This window comes from Nannospalax galili, unplaced genomic scaffold (assembly GCF_000622305.1).
Source record: "Nannospalax galili isolate Female #2095 unplaced genomic scaffold, S.galili_v1.0 scaffold702, whole genome shotgun sequence".
NCBI lineage: Eukaryota > Metazoa > Chordata > Mammalia > Rodentia > Spalacidae > Nannospalax > Nannospalax galili.
Window position 1 is genome coordinate 583320 of NW_008348657.1, and position 16355 is coordinate 599674.

A 16355-nucleotide genomic window follows, 5' to 3' on the forward strand; every position below is an offset into this window, starting at 1 on the left:
AATGATTTTAGCTATGCTTAAATAATGCTAAACAAAGGCCCTGTACACCAAGGTGTGGTGTGACTTTCCTGGGAAGTCTATCAGGAGCAATGATAGCACCAAAGAAATAACTCAAATCTGGCTTGGTGAACTGGAGTCACTTACAGGAAGCACAAGTGACTTGGGTGGCTAGAATACCAATACTGTGAAACAACATTCCATGATGAAGACCTTTCCTTTCTCACGGTGTCAGGAACAAGAATGTTGGTGTGGGCTGGTATAGAAAATAGGCATTTCACTAAAGCATGTCACTAAGTAACAGGTTAAAGTGCAGACAAATCTCTTAATTCACGTGTTAACGACCAATCTGTAAAAAGTAAAATTAGAAGTCTACATTTGGTACATTTCTTTTGCAGCCAAGTCACTGTAAACATGGGGACAAACGCAAAGAGGCAAAACCAGTGTCAGACACAGAATCCTCAATAGAATGGGTTCCTATTAGTGCTTGTTCTCTCTCTGACAAGCTCTTCCTATGTAGCTCAGGCTGGCCTCTTACAGTGATCCTCCTTCCTCTGCCTCCAAGTGCTGGGCATACAGGTGTGTGCTACCAGGACTGGTACACGTACCACTTTTAATACTTCTGAGCTTGGGAAAGCTGTGCAGGATAATTTATGTTATACTGCAATCAGTTTGCAAAATGAAACAAAACCAAGTGACTGAAATCCTGCATTAAACTACAGTTGGGATAGAAGTGGTAAGGTGAATGTAGACTATGCTAGGCCAAGGGAATTTGGCACTGACACACAGACCTTTCATTATCCTCAGTCATAGCTTCAGTTCCCAACATCTAGCCTATAATCTGAGAGTTACCTTATTTCAGTTGAGAACACATTCCAGACTTTCCCAGAACACATGGAAAGTGATGCTGTCAGCCAAACCTACCAAAGGATGCATCAAAAACATGAGTTTTATGAAAAAGAAACATCTCATTAACATTCTAGGCTCAAGTTAAAAAAAAAAGACTTAACACCCTAGAGTATTTATTTCCTTATAATTCTTGTTTTTTTTGCCATAAAATTATGTTTCACAGTATACTGTATTTTTCTGAAAATTGAAAATAAACTATATGCTTCCAGTTTTACCTGTCTACTACCTCCAAACTAACCTGAGGATTTCAGTGCACAGCTCTCTCTTGGCAAGTCAGAATGCTCAGCCAGGCATGGGGGCACACACCTTTATTAATCTCAGAATTCCAGAAACAGAGGCAGGTGGATCTCTGAGTTCAAGGCCAGCCTGGTCTACATAGTAAGTTCCAGGCTAGCTGGGGCTACAGGGACCTGTCTCAAAAATAGAAGGGGGGCGAGGAGCTGGAAAGATGACTCGATTGTTCTTGCAGAAGACCCAGGTTCAAATCCCAGCACCCACATGGCAGCTAACAGTCTGTAACTCCAGTTCCAGGGGATCGGACAGCATCTTCTGTCCTCCGCAGGCATTGCATGGCATGGGTGCACTTACCTATGTGCAAGCAGTACATGGATACACATAAAATAAAAACAATAAATAAAATCTTTTTTAAAAAGGACAGTAAACACCCCTAAATCCTGATCCCAGGGTCTGTCCATAAAGTATTAAAGCCAATCTAGTTCACCCTTGACATCATTTTATTCTCTGAATGAGTCTTTTATCCAGAATTGTTCGTTCATTTGTTTTTTTGAATCAAGGGTCCCATGTGGTCTAGGCTAGCCTCAAACTCCTGACTCCTCCTGTCGTTTCCCCCCCCAAGTGCTGAGATTAAAGGCGTGTGCCACCACACCCATCTTGAAATTGTTCAAGAATTTGAGTTATTGTTATTTGGCCTTATAGTTTACAATGAGAATTTTCAAGACCTTGCTAAATAAATGTCTCTAGTCAGCAGTTGTCAATGTTGGATGTATAAACAGCACAACTGCTGTTGGGGCTGAAGAGATGGCTCAGTAGTTAAGAGCACTGACTGGTCTTACAGAGGACCTGAACTCAAATCTCAGCACCTACATGGCTAACAAAGGTCTGTAACTTCAGTTCCAAGGAATCTGGCACCCTCTTCTGACCTCCTCAGGCACTGCACAACATGGGTGCACTTTCATACAAGCAGGCAATCAGGGATATAAAAATAATAAAGGGGCTGGTGCCAGGCATGGTGGTGCACACCTTTAATCCCAGCACTTGGGAGGCAGAGGCAGGCTGATCTTTGTGAGTTTGAGGACAGCCTGGTCTACACAGTGAGTTCCAGGACAGTTGGGGTTACAAGGAGACCCTGTCTCAAAAAAAGCCAAAAACAAAAAAAAAGTGGGGGGGGGGGGCTGGAAAGATGGCTCAGCGGTTAAGAACACTGATTGTTCTTGCAGAATACTCAGGTTTGAATCCCAGCACCCACATGGCAGCTAACAACTGTCTATAATTCCAGTTTCAAGGGATCTGACAGCCTCTTCTGTCCTCTGCGGGCAATGCCTGGCACGGGTGCACTTACCTATACCCAGGCAATATATGCATACACATGAAGAACACCCTCCGAGGACAAACCAGGTACCTGCCCATTTTAGGAGTATAAATAAGATGTGGACACTTTTTTTTTTTGAAACTAAATACATTTTAATAGAAAACAAAATACAAAATAACTCTTTTCAGAAAACAGAAATATTTAATCCTTTTCCACACATTAAAATTTGCTTTGCCCTTAGAGCATGGTTTGATATGAGTGAGTGCGTACTCATGATTCATCCACGTGTTCACTACACTGGTACTGCAGTTCCACATCTCAGAATAAACAGTTACTGGAAATTCAGCATTTCCTAAATCTACTGTGTGACTTACTCCAAATTATTCCTTATCATAATTTTTTTTTTTACTGTTGGTGTTTGGTGCTAGGATGGAACCTTATTGCAATCAAGACAAGTGCTCTAACACTGAGGCCTACCCTCTGCCCACCATGACCTTTTTTTCCAAGGTAGGGAAATACTGGCAGAAGCACAGTCAGTAAAAGAATCTTTTTCCCACCATCACCGCAGGAGCCCAGTGTTCAGTTAAGCCACCCGCCTGCTCCCATAAGCTCATCATCTGGTGGGACCAATCTACACCTCTACACCAGAGATGCCACTTTCTCCTGATATACTTGGCTACCAAAGTCTAAATTTCCCTGAACCTCAAAATTCCAAGTATAACAGCCAGTGCCAGAAGTTAAACCTGAAAAATAAAAGCAGAGCCACCCTCTGCCAGTGCTAGGTTTCCTTTTCTCATTTATATTAATAATTATAATAATAAAAAATCCTGGTTCTCTATCATTTTGCAAAAGGGAAGACTGCTAGACCAGCCCTCTCTTTTCTAGTTCCTGTCTCCACTTCCCTCCTCAAGGGGTGGCCACAGGTGACACTGTCCACAGCTGTCCCAAGGAGGGCTCAGCAACTGTTTCAGTCAACGCACTGAGAGGGAGTAACAGGAAGGTGCTTACACAAGACCAGGAGGCCGTGAGCTTTTTAGCATCCTGGCTCTCACCTGGAATCTAGTGCACTGGGGCTGTGTCAGTTGAGGGAGGAGTTGGGGAGGGCTCTTTTGCAATCACTGATGCAGTTTCAGCATGTCCTGGGCTGGGGTCAAAGGCTTCTGGCCCCACCCAGTCTGCCACCTGAATAAAAACTTAATGTTCCTGATTTTCTTGTGTGATTCCAGTCACCAGGAGGAGGTTGCAGGCCATGAACTGCACGCTCAGGACATTGCTCATCTGCCCAGTGTACACGCCTACCAGCTCACCAGAAGAGCCATCAGCAGGTGCATTGCAGGATGTGCTCCTGATGTCCCAGACGCGCACAGAGTTGTCCATAGAGGCAGAGGCCACCAGACCGCTGTCAGGGCTGAAGGCCAGACTGGTGATGCTGTCTGTGTGGCCTCTTAGTTCTTTAAAAAGGGTCCCGGAGGCCAAGTCCCACAGCTTCAACCGCTGGTCTTCGCCAGCAGATGCCAAGTACTTACCGTTGGGAGAAAAGGCAAGGGAGAGCACGGGGCCACGGTGACCTGTGAAGAGTCGCACTGAATTTCCCTGCTGGGCACTCCACAGTCGCACAGTCTTGTCAGTGGAGCCTGTGGCCAAGTAGTTTGAGTTGGGGTGGAATTTGACACAGTCCACATCTGCCAGGTGCCCTGCGTATATCCTCAGTGGGTACGTCCGATCAAAAGACCACAGTCTGGCAGTGCGGTCATGGGACCCACTGGCAAAGTACAGGCTGTACGGGCTGATATCCACGTCCCACACTGGGTAGGCATGACCTTGGTACAGCACAGTGTTGGTAAAGCTGCCCAGGTCCCAGTACCTGATGGACATATCCTCAGAACAAGATAGCAGTCCTGAGCTGTCTGCAAGGAATCGTGTACTATACACTGGGCCACAGTGTCCCCGTAGGATCTTCATTTCTGTGCCCACAGTATCCTCTTCATTCTCCTGGAACAGGGGGGTCAAGGGGTGGGACACACAAAAAGAAAATATTTACTGCTCTCACAGGGAAAATATTTCCAAGAAGGGGAAAAGTAGATATGAGGGTCCACCTGGGAAAGAGCATCTGTCAGTAAAGGACAGAGGGCATGACCTAACCACAGGCCACATCAGAGACACAAACAAAAGCCTATTCTGTCTATGGGCCTTACTCTTGGAACAAGGCTCCGACTAAAAAGGCAAGCCTATGGTGACTTCCACTAGTGATTCTGATGGGTATCATTTGAAAAGACTAAGTTGAATAGATACTGAGTTCCTAACGTCTCCTGTCGCACTGTCTTCAGCTATCAGCTCTCATTATACTTTCGTAAGCCAAGTTACTTCATTTCTATTCCGTTTAAAGGAATATGGAGACAGTCACTGTGGTGCACACCTGTGATCTGAGTATCAGGGAAGCTGAGGCAGGAAATCATGAGCTCAAGGCCAGATGGGGTTACAAAGTTTCAAAACACTCTGGAGGACTTTATGGTATCTCAAAAGAAATGAAGACAGTGGGTATGGTGACTCACACTTGTAATATCAGCACTTGGGAGGCTGAGGGAGGAGGGTCACCTTGAACTTTAGGCAAAGGAGTGAGACTTGTCTCAAAAAAATCAAAACCAACCAAAAGAGAAAAGAAAGGAAATAAAGATGGAGAATCTCAACCTGTCTCCTAAAGCAACAAACCACATGATGAGAATGACTTTAGCAGGCCAAATGACTCATGTCACTCTTAGAATTGCTTGTACATGAGGACAGAGGGATGTCCACAATGGTACTTGGAAATAGAGTCTGCTCCCACAGTCCTTCCCCACAAGGCCACAGTCCAAATCCATTTCCCCTCCACTCCTTCACAGGAAAGCTCCTGAATACCACAGCTGCAAGTCTCCACTACAGTGGGTTTTAATTTAACACCAGACAATGACCAAGATTCTTAAATACTTGGCTTTGTTGGTTCCTATTTAGGAAAAGAGCACCTCTTAAGCAGGGTGTCCTTTATTCTACTTGGAACTATTAAGTCAAAGTGAAAGGACTGCCACAAATGTATACACGTTTGAGCAAGTTAAAGTAAACACTGGTGTCTGTGAGTACTCAAAAGTAGACACTGAATTAGAAGTGTAAAAGCATTTGGGAACTCAGGGTCCCATTGGGTGTTATCAAGAATATTAGCAATTAAAAAAATTTTATTTATTATTTTTATTTTATGTGTATGTGTGTATTGCCTGCATGTAGGTCAGTGCACCTGTCGAATCTCCTGGAACTGGAGTTATGGACAGTTGTTAGCTGCCATGTGGGTGCTGGGATTCGAACCTGGGTCTTCTGCAAGAACAACCAGTGTTCTTAACTGCTGAGCCATCTCTCCAGCCCTGCAATTTTCTTTTTTTAAAAAAAAATATTTTAAGGCCGGGCATGGTGGCGCATGCCTTTAATCCCAGCAATCGGGAGGCAGAGGCAGGTGGATCTCTGAGTTCGAGGCAAGCCTGGTCTCCATGGTGAATCCAGGATAGCTACAGGCTACAGGGAGACCCTGTCTCAAAAAGACCAAAAAACAAAACTTTTATTTATTATTATTTTTTTTAATGTGAATGAGTATAGTATTGCTGTAAATGTACCCATGTCAATGTAATGCTCTTGGAGGTCAGAAGAGGGTATCAGATTCCCTTGGAACTGGAGTTACAGATGTTGTCAGCTACCATGTGGGTGTTGGGAATCGAACCCAGGTCTTCTGCAAGAGCAGCTAGTGCTCTTAACTGTTGAGTTTTCATTTCTCAGAGGTCTGACATTTCACACATGACTCACTGCTCTATACAATGAAGTTTATGTAAGGACTGTGGGAACTCCCTTGGAACTGGAGTTACAGATGTTGTCAGCTACCATATGGGTGTTGGGAATCGAACCCAGGTCTTCTGCAAGAGCAGCTAGTGCTCTTAACTGTTGAGTTTTCATTTCTCAGAGGTCTGACATTTCACATATGACTCACTGCTCTGTACAAGGAAGTTTATGTAAGGACTGTGGGAACAAAAGTGACCCCAGGCCAATTAAACACAGATTTTTTAGATGTGAACTGTGGATTAGAGATGTGAGTGGTCTTCGCCTGGAACATGTAGCTAACTATAGGAGTGAGCCTTCACTTTGGGGGTTTGCAGGGACCATCTGCCTGGAGATGGAACAGATAAACCAGAACTGTGACAACCTTCCCTAGGCCTTGGCCTAGAAACAGATACCAGAACTTCTGCTCTCACTAGAGCCATAGTCTAAAATAACCAGACATGGTTTCTGATGTGGTTCAGCTCAGGCCAATAGGGCCAGCCCTATTGCACTACCTCTCCTGCTGACAGGACCATACTCCAGCGCTCCCTCTAGTGCTGTTTCTGTAGTCAATAGGCATATGCAATGTTGATGAGTAAAGAATACTTATAAACAGTAATAAACTTTATGACCTACATTATAAAACATGCATAAACAGAAATTCAAAGATAAATGAGCTGTCTGCAAACACTACCACATCCTCATGGGGTCCCTAAATCTTCCATGTTATGGCTGTCTGCTCCCATGCGAGTATACCCCAGAATGTCATGTTAGCTGACACCCAAGCCTTCCCCAAGTCTATATTTGGCTGTCTGAACTTTAACCTTGTTCTCAACTATCAAGAAGAAAAGCAGTTATATCTAGTCTTGTAAGAAAAGAATTGAAAGCAGTAGGGATGAAGGCATAGGCAGGCAGGTCTCTGTGAGCTCGAGGCCAGCCTGGTCTACAGGGCAGACCCTGGTCCCCAGGGCAGCTGGGGCTATAGGCAGACCCTGTCTCAAAAACAGCAAAAAAGAATCAAAAGCAAGGAAGTCACTGCTTAGCATATGAATCAATACTGCTTACAAACTGAAATATTTTAGCATATGAATCAATACTGCCTACACACGGAAATATTTTGTCCATACTAGATTAAAAATATTAAAGTCAGGACTGGAAAGAAGGCTGACCAGTTAAGAATGCTTACTGCTCTTCCAAAGGACCTGGGTTTAGTTCCCAGCACCCATATCAGGTGGCTCACAACTTTTAACTCCAGCTCCAGGGGATCTGATGCCCTCTGGCTTTTGTGAACACCTGCATGAATGTGGGACACATAAAATCATGGAGGCACACACACATAAATAAAATTAAAAGCAGAGATTGTTAACTGGGTCTTTTATGTGGTTTTGTGGTTTTTTCTTATTTCCTAATCTTCACCTGTAATTTCCCACTGGCCTCACCATTTTTTCCCTTCCTGGCTTCTATAGGCATGTGAGCTTCTAACCCTTCAGAGATTTGCCAGCCTCTGGCCCTTGAGTGCTGGGATAAAATGCATGTATCATCATGTCCAGCTTCAAGAAGTTCCTCTTAAAGCGGAGGCCAAAGACAGCACTTTCAGTATGAGTATAATCAAAGCAGAGACAATCAAGCAAATCTGCCATTCTTGTACTGATGGACAGCCCTTCTTGCCACTGCATGGCAGCCCTGGCCTAGGATGTAGGCACCCAATGTACATGTCCCCTTCTCCTCCTCCATGTAACCCAATCACTGGGCTCCCTCTTGCTTCCTTTTCTACCATCATCACCCTAGCTAGAGCACCGAACACTGTGCAGACAGGGCCAGGCTATCAATCAGTTCTGTTCTGCCCCTCTCCTAGTTCCAGTGACACTTAAGTTCATTCAGTCCTGGGAGATACTAACCCAGGTCTTCAAATACACTTTTCCATGCTTAACACCACAGTGCTATTACCCTTTATATTAACAACCCAAATAATCTCCAAAGTTTGTACTGTCAAAGTTAGTAAGGTCAATAGGAATAATTTTTTTTTTTTAATTTATAGAAAATTGAAAGTAAATGAGGGCAGTATCCCTCAACTGATGGTAGCAGCTACTGTAGTCTTCAGTGCAAAGAGAAGTCTGAAAATTGAATGTAAGTACAGTGCACAAGTATTCTGGAGAATTCTGGAGAGCCCTAGAAACTAGACTTAATTCACCCTAACAAAATCCCTCACTGCATTGTCTCAGTGGCAAGAAGCAGACGTTCAAAGGCAAGGTAGACTCAGAATGAGGTATGGGGAAGGCCAGGGCTCACTCCTGTGTACAATCCCGGCAACAGTCTCATTAGCTGCTGCATCTTACCCAAAGTGACTTTTGACTCTTCATTTTTTTAAACCAGTGTAAAGTATTTTTTATCCTAAGTGCCCTGATGTAAAACTATCTGCACATCAGTGGTAAGAGGACAGAAATACCTGGGCTCTAGCTTTGTGGATGCTCAAGAGAAGCTGACTGTGAAGCCTCCCACAGTCCAAGTTTTTTTTTTTTTTTTGACAGTAGTAACTCTAATAAACTGAAACTCAGGCTGCTGTGCTTGCCCCTTTCATGACCATCCCAGACTAACCACTTGACAATAGGTCCCTGCACTGAGGGGACACCATAGTTCTACAACCCATGCCATTTAAAGCCAGAGAACTGACCTCCAGAAATGTCCTTACTATGCTGACAAGGCTGTGAAACAGCCCAGATTTCTGTGGGTGAAGACACCATTCATTACTGTTTAAATGCAGACTCTATGCTAGCTATCTTGCTTCTCAGTTTGTATCTGTGAAATGCACATGTGCACACACTGCTTAACATTTAACTTCATCACAACTATGTCAACATCAGCTGAAGATGTGTTAATCAGGCTTAGCGGTGGCATCTTCTTCTCAGAGCTAAATACTGCCCACACATTAATAATGCTAGGTCCATGTTAGGAGACGGGCTTTACTATTCATGTCAGGTATGAAGAGGAATCAACGGCTACATCATCGAACCAGAGTCTGGTTTTGGCTATCAGAGGAGGGAATTATGGACTACTGTTTCCTGAGAGACAGGTCAGGTTTGGGAAGAGTCCTCTAATAGTCAGGAAGGAAGTATTAGAAAGAAAAAGTGGCATTCCTACCTCTTCCTCCAGAGTGTCACAAGCCAGGCGGATGCGGGATGCATCTACATGGTGGGGCTCTGATTTCAGCTTCTTGGATCGCAAGCTCCAGAGCTTTATGCAAGAGTTGTCAAACCCGGCAGCCAGCAGTTTGCTATCAGAGGAGATCTCTGCAGTATTCAGCAGCTGCTCTGTGTTATAGAAGGCGTAGAAGCAGATGGTGGTGAGGGAGGGAGGTCCATCCTTGACACGCTTGATACTCTCCTGCAAGACTTCCAGTGCGGCTTCGTTCTGCAGAATAGGGCTGGGCACATCTGGAGGCTCCAGGCCACTGCTCTCACTACGGGAGGAACCACCAGTGGCATACAGCTGGTAGTCTGTCCTCTTGGCAGGCTGCACGTCCAGGTGAATGTGCACGGCCAGCACCTTGCACAGGGCAGTGTTGTTGTCGCTTTGGAGGTAGCGGATAAGGTAGTTGTAGCTGTCTTCTTGGAGACGGACCACATACTTGTTGTCCAGGAATGAGCGAAGCTGGAAGTTCGATAGAATGTCCTGGATGGTCTGTGTGGTCTGCAGCTGCTCGATGACATCCTTTTGGCTTGCATTCTGCAGAAACATCCCATGGAAGCGGCTGTAGAAGCTTTCCACTGTGCTCTTGGGGCCACTCTGGACCAGGTTGAGGTGGAGGTAGACAAAGAGAGGGTAGAGGAGAGGCATCACTTCGTGGCTGTACTGGGAGTCAGAATCTGCAATGAGAAACAGAGGACTCATACTCAGAAACACTGGAGGAACAGAGGACCCTTCTTATGCCCCATACTCTGCCACACAGAATCTGGAGTTTCAAAGTCTTTCTCATCAAAGAAGGAAGAGTATAGACTCTGAGGTCCAGCCAAGGTGAGAGACTTAGCTGTGCCTTGTGACAGCTCAGCAGCTGTACCTGGGCATTCATTCTAGCATCTTCCCTACTGTTTCTCAAATCAGAAATCCCATGCTTCTGAGGATCCTTAGAGGGGTTCATAGAAGACTAAGTTCTTCACAAAGACTTTCAACTTGATAAGCTTAAACCAAGGAACACAAGTCCGTACAAAATCTTCGGGATTGCACTTAGCAAGACGTTCTGACAAGGTCTTAACACTCAACCTGTGAGCATGGAGTGGGGGTGAGGGTGAGGTAATGTATGTGCAGTGTGGCCAAGAGTAAAATCAAAGCTGGTTAGCCATCTAGGCTGATGTATCCTATGTGATGATGGCACTGTTCATTCAAAGCTTCAACTTCCTTGATAGAAAACGCAAAACTTCCCCTTTGCAGTGACAAATTATAGCCATTTTCTTGTCATTGAGACCACTTAACCAGTTTGAGACTTCAATGCCATGAAACTTTGACAAAGAATGTTTTTGTTTCCCTTCGGCCCCAGGTGACCTGGAACTTACTATGTAGACCAGGCTGGCCTCTGCCTCCCAAGTGCTGGGATTAAAGGTGTGTACCACCACAGCTGGTGACAAAGAATGTAAAAAAAGTCTAGCTTAACTGTCACAGATGATAAGAATAGGTGCATGTGGTACCTAAGTATGTATGTGTGCAAATGACGGCAGTGTCTGTGAGCAGGACTCTGTAGCTACTCAGTCAATTTGAGAGGGCAGCCATCTCAGGGCAGAGGTGCCACACAGTCCAGTCAGGACCAGAAGGACCAACCCCCTATAGAGCACAGTGCTAACCAGACACCCTAGCAAAATCTACCTATTACAACTACTGTTAATTTGAACTTTATGGGTTTTGTTTATCCTTCACTGTAACGAGTATGGATTTTGTACAGAAATACAAAGATTTTACATTTAGTGTACTGTTTGTGGGCGTTTAAATAAGTTAAAAATAAAAATGCTGTAAGCCAACATTTAACATTCTTCTGACCATTTTAAAAAACCATGAACTAATCCTCAGCAGGGGCCTGGGCAAATATCTCAGAAAAGCATCCACAACCCAAAAGGAAATGAGAAAAGGGACGCAAGAATCAAAATGCGCACTAGTACAAACTTCAGCAGTCCTAACCCAACGTGACAAGGCTTCGCTACAACCCACTGTGGCTTGCAATGACAAAACCATTTGAGTACATCTCCACCTCCACGACTGAAAACCCATTCGGTTATTGGGTCATCCCAGCATCCTTAGTCATGCATGGAGCAGACCATATCCAGAACAAGAGCACAGAGAGCTCCTCCCTGACGAGCCAGTGACCAAAACAAACAAACAAACAAACAAACAAACAAACAAAAAACCTTGCTTACTATAAATGCAGTCCTTATTATTTCTTTTCATCCTTAGTGGAGACAAAAAGTAGCTGATCACTATTCTAAAATTTTGCTATTTTTTTTTTAATTATTTTAATTTTATGCGTGCAAGTTATGCCTACATGTGTGTGAGGTACAATGCCCGTGGAGGACAGAAGGGGTATTGGATTCTCTTGGAACTGTAGTTACAAATGGCTGTTAGCTGCCATGTGGGTGCTGGGAACCAAACCTAGGTGTTCTGCAAGAGCAGCCAGTGGTTTAACTGTTGAGCCACCTCTCCAGCCCCAATGATGCAGGTTCTTTATGATGGGGGGTCAAGTAACCTAGGGTAACTGCAAAGCGGAAAAGCTAAGGAATCTTACTTTGGCACATACATCTATTTTCTCATTTACATTTTTGCCATTAGATTAACACAAGGAACAGTCACATAAGAAAAAAAATTTTAAAGTTCACAGTCTGATTCCTTGGAGCTGGAGTTAGTGGTGCTTGTGAGCTGCCCAATGTGGGTGCTGGGAACAGAACTTGGGTCCTCAGGAAAGCAGCAAGCTCTCTTAACTGATGAGCCATCTCTCTAATCCCCAAAGTATTTTAACTGTTTATTATTTCTTTTTTTTAATACAGCCTAAAAAAATTACATTTAGTGTGTGTGTACCTGTGTGCTATGACACATGTAGAGTACAAAGGATAACTTGTGGGAGTTGGTTCTTTCCTTCCACCCCACCAAGTAGGTCTTAGGGATTGAACTCAGGTCATCAGGTTTGGAGGCAGGTGCCTTTATGTAGTGAGCCATTCTTGATCCCCACCCCCACCCCCATCGCTGAAGACATCCTTTGTCGTTGAACTATTTCTTAATTTTCCTAAGTACTGGGGTACCACCATGACTAAATTAGAATTATTTATAATTTTTGTTGTTGTTGTTTTGGAGAGAAGAGTTTTACTATGTAGTCCTGGGTGGTCTGGAACTTTCTAGCTTGAACTCAGAGATCTGCCTACTTCTGCCTCCTGAGAGCTGAGATTAAAGGCATGTGCCACCATACCTGGCCAGTTCAAATGATTTATATTATAATTTGCTGCTAACTACCACAATTTGCCCTTCTAGGGCAAAGAAAGCTTTTTTTAAAATTCTTACAAGGTGTTTTTTTTATATAGAAAAGTTGATTCAATAAGACCTTGATTAGTTAGTATCTAGAGTCAACATGGTTCTCTTACTGCAACCCCTCAACCTGAAGTTGACACCAGTCATATCAGGGCCAGAGGACATGGTTCTATACAACCGCCTCCTCATCTCACATCCAAGGAAGGTGGAAGTTCCAAAGAGGATAAGCGGCTTTTCTTAAAGTGATTTAAAAACTCAGATAATGAGAACGATTGGAACACATATCCGCTGATTCTGTATTTGAGTGGGTCATTCTGTTACCTAAATGACTATGTCTAACTTCCTTTTTAAAAAAAATATTTTATGGGCTGGAGAGATGGCTCAGAGGTGAAGAATACTGACTATTCTTGCAGAAGACCCAAGTTCGAGTCCCAGCACCCATATGGCAGCTAACAACTGTCTGTAACTCCAGTTCCAGGGGATCCGACAAGCCTCTTCTGTCCTCTGTGGGTACTGCACAACATGGGTGCACTTACCTACATGCAGGCATAACACTCATACACATAAAATAAAAAAATTAAAATAAAAAAATAATTTTATTTATTTTTATTTTATATGTATGAGTGTATTGCCTGCACGTGTGTAAGTGCACCCATGTCGTGCAATGCCCTTAGAGGTCACATAAAGGCATCAGATTCCCCCTGGAACTGGAGTTACAGATGACTGTTAGCCACCATGTGGGTGCTGGGAATTGAACCCGGGTCCTCTGCAAGGGCAGTCAGTACTCTAACTGTTGAGCCATCTCTCCAGCCCCCAACAATGTCTAACTTCTTTGTCTGTACTCTGAGACAGTATACATTTCACACCCACCACACTTCCAGATGCTTGTCTCCACGGCTGACTTGGCTTTCATTTACCCAACACAGGTCACAAATCAGTGCCATGGACAAACAGTGGATAAGACACCCAGAGTCCTCTTTCTGTTCTTGTAAAAACTTCTTTTATCCCTTGCACATACCACCACGCTCTTGTAATTCAACAGATTCTGAGGGACACCTACATTATTTTGTTTCTTAAAAACAAAAGGCTCCCCATGGTGAGGACTTACCAGTGAGAAAGCTACGCAGTCGTCCAAACTGCACTTCATATTGCTGGGGTTCTGCCTGGCAAGGAGCTGCAGACACTGCATTGGTACAACCAGATTCTGACTGGACTAAAAAGGAAGACACACAGACAGGGATAGGAAGACAGTTACTATCTACCATGCAGCAGGAGGGACAAAGGGTGGAGCCCAATGACATCTCTAGGTAAGATTCTCTGCGGTCCTGATAAACTGATGGTAAATTGATGACACTTGTCTGTCTTCCCTCCCTCCTGATACCCCATATACCTAGGGCAGAGGATAAGAAAGTGGAGAGAGGACAAGCACATACATTCTTGAGATGTACCTGGAAATGTCTGGCCTCTGTTGTTACAATGTGCTGTGGGTGGTCCTACTAATCTGAGAGATTATTTGCCAGTTCTGAGAAACTTTCATTTTTGATAATTTCTTCCTATTTTCTAAGACTCTTGATTTCAAATTTTGATCACTTTTAATCTTTTCTCTCCACTTCTGTTTTTACTTTATTTGCAGGGAGGTTTCTTTAATTTTGAACCCATTTGTAGATTTTCCCTTAAAACATTTTTTCCCCAAGGCCTCATGGCCTCAAAACCAGGGACCATAGGGCTGATGTGAATGTGTGGCTCTTCCACAATGGCTCGGATGGAGTTCCCCAACATGGGGAACTTCTGGCCCGCTGTCCTAGGTGGATCAGAATGCAGGGAATAGTTGTTCAATCACATTCCTGGGGGAAGGGGTTGGTCGCAGTGTTCTGGGCAGCTGACTTAGGAAGAAGGCTTAGGGTCTCAATATTGAGCATACAAACATGTACTTTTTGAGTTTACGGTTTCTTTTTCTTAGAGGGTCTTATACAGACCAGGCTGGCCTGGAACTCACAATTCTGTACCTCAGCCTTTTATGTACTGGGATTACAGGAGTATGTCACTGTGCCTGGCCCAAGTTTATTCTTTCTAAAAAGAAATTCAAGTTTTCTGTGCTACCTAGGGAGGAGTCCATCTTGATCCCATTGTAATTTAAAGGGTTCACCCAATGTCCAGAGCCTCTGATGTCCTGAAAATGGAGGAGGAGAATGTCTTCACATTCTTTGCAGAAGGAACCCACTTAGGTGTCACCAAACTCAATTTCCAGATGGACAGTACACTGACTAAAGGAAGAGTGAAGGTGCTTACAGTATAAATCTAAAGAGGACCTGAGAAAAGCTCTTGCTGGCATCCTGTGCCATTGTCACCATTGTGAAAACTTTGTTGATATCAGCATCATCTCCTCCAGGAACACTGAACAGAGGGCTGTACTGAACTTTGCCACTGCTACTGGAACTACTTCAATTGTTGGCCACTTCACTTCTGGGACCTGTACTAACCAGGTCTAGGCTGCCTTCTGAGAGCTATACCTTCTGTTGGTGAGTGATCCCAGAGGTGACCACCAGCCTCTCACAGAAGCATCTTGTGTCAACCTGACTACCATTGCTGTTTAAGATTCTCCTGTGTACTATGTGGACACTGCAACCCTAGTCAACAAGGGAGTCTGATGTGGTGGTTCCTGACCCAGGAGATTCTGTAAATGCATGGTACCATCTCCCATGAGCATTCATGGAAGATTACACCTAATTCCCACTTCTACACAGATCCTGAAGAGACTGAGGAGAGCAAGCCGCTGCTGAAAGGTAAGCAGAAGTCCCAGTGTAAATGGACTGTGCCAACTCTTGAGTTCATTGCTGCTCAGCATGAGAGGACAGACTGGTCTGAGGGTATGAGGGTACCTCTGTACCTATCCAGTAATTCCTGACTGAAGAGAACTTGTCTGTAGCTCCCAGTGCTTAGGCTACTGAATGGGTTGGAATAACTACTGAATGGTTTTAAGCTGTTCTACAGACAACTAACCAAAATAGCAACAAAGTAGATGAAAAATAAAGTGCTTTAAAAAGAAAGAAAGAAAAAATGTCACATCTAGACACTAGAATGTAGATGGAGGGATGGAAATGAACACAGGAGGACTGGGAGAGCCATAAAATCCCTATAGAAAAGAGGTGCAGAAAGAAGCTTTTGCTCACCTTCAGAATTCAGATAGCTAGAGCAGGCAGGTGTCTTCCCTTCCCTTTACCAGTCAAAATCCTCCAGATTCTTGGTTATCCTCAGGCTATCCTGATTATTAGATGGCTTGTCTAATTCCAATCTAGGCCCTAACTATTACCAAATGATCTTCCTAAAATCAATTTCTAGACCTTGCACGTCCTCCACTAACCTGACAGTGGAGTATTCCTAAAGGTTCTTCAAAACAAAGCTCATTCCTTCCATTACTGGCCAACTTGACCATAGATTAGGGAGTACAAGGCCTTTACCAAGACTTCCATGCCTTGTTGGCCTAGTACAGATGACCATGTTCTCTACTTCCCAACCCCAAGGTGTCTTTATCAGAGCTTAGCACACCCATTTTTTTTTTTTTTTTTTTTTT

General features: G+C 44.0%; 1 protein-coding gene and 1 pseudogene across 2 annotated transcripts in view; one reads left to right on the forward strand and one right to left on the reverse strand.

Moving 5' to 3' along the window:
• Positions 1 to 2854: 2854 nt before the first annotated feature.
• The window catches only part of Taf5l (TATA-box binding protein associated factor 5 like), a 24200-nt gene continuing 10699 nt past the window's right edge, over positions 2855 to 16355 (reverse strand). For both annotated transcript variants that reach the window (XM_008845777.3, XM_017801270.2), the window contains exons 3-5: positions 13893 to 13997; positions 9425 to 10149; positions 2855 to 4447 (exon numbers count right to left, since the gene is read on the reverse strand). In XM_008845777.3, the coding sequence (XP_008843999.1) occupies positions 3650 to 4447; positions 9425 to 10149; positions 13893 to 13997 (1628 nt within the window). In that variant the 3' untranslated portion in view covers positions 2855 to 3649. The remainder of the gene's footprint in view (positions 4448 to 9424; positions 10150 to 13892; positions 13998 to 16355) is intronic.
• On the forward strand, positions 14024 to 16296 carry LOC108491433 (annotated as a pseudogene).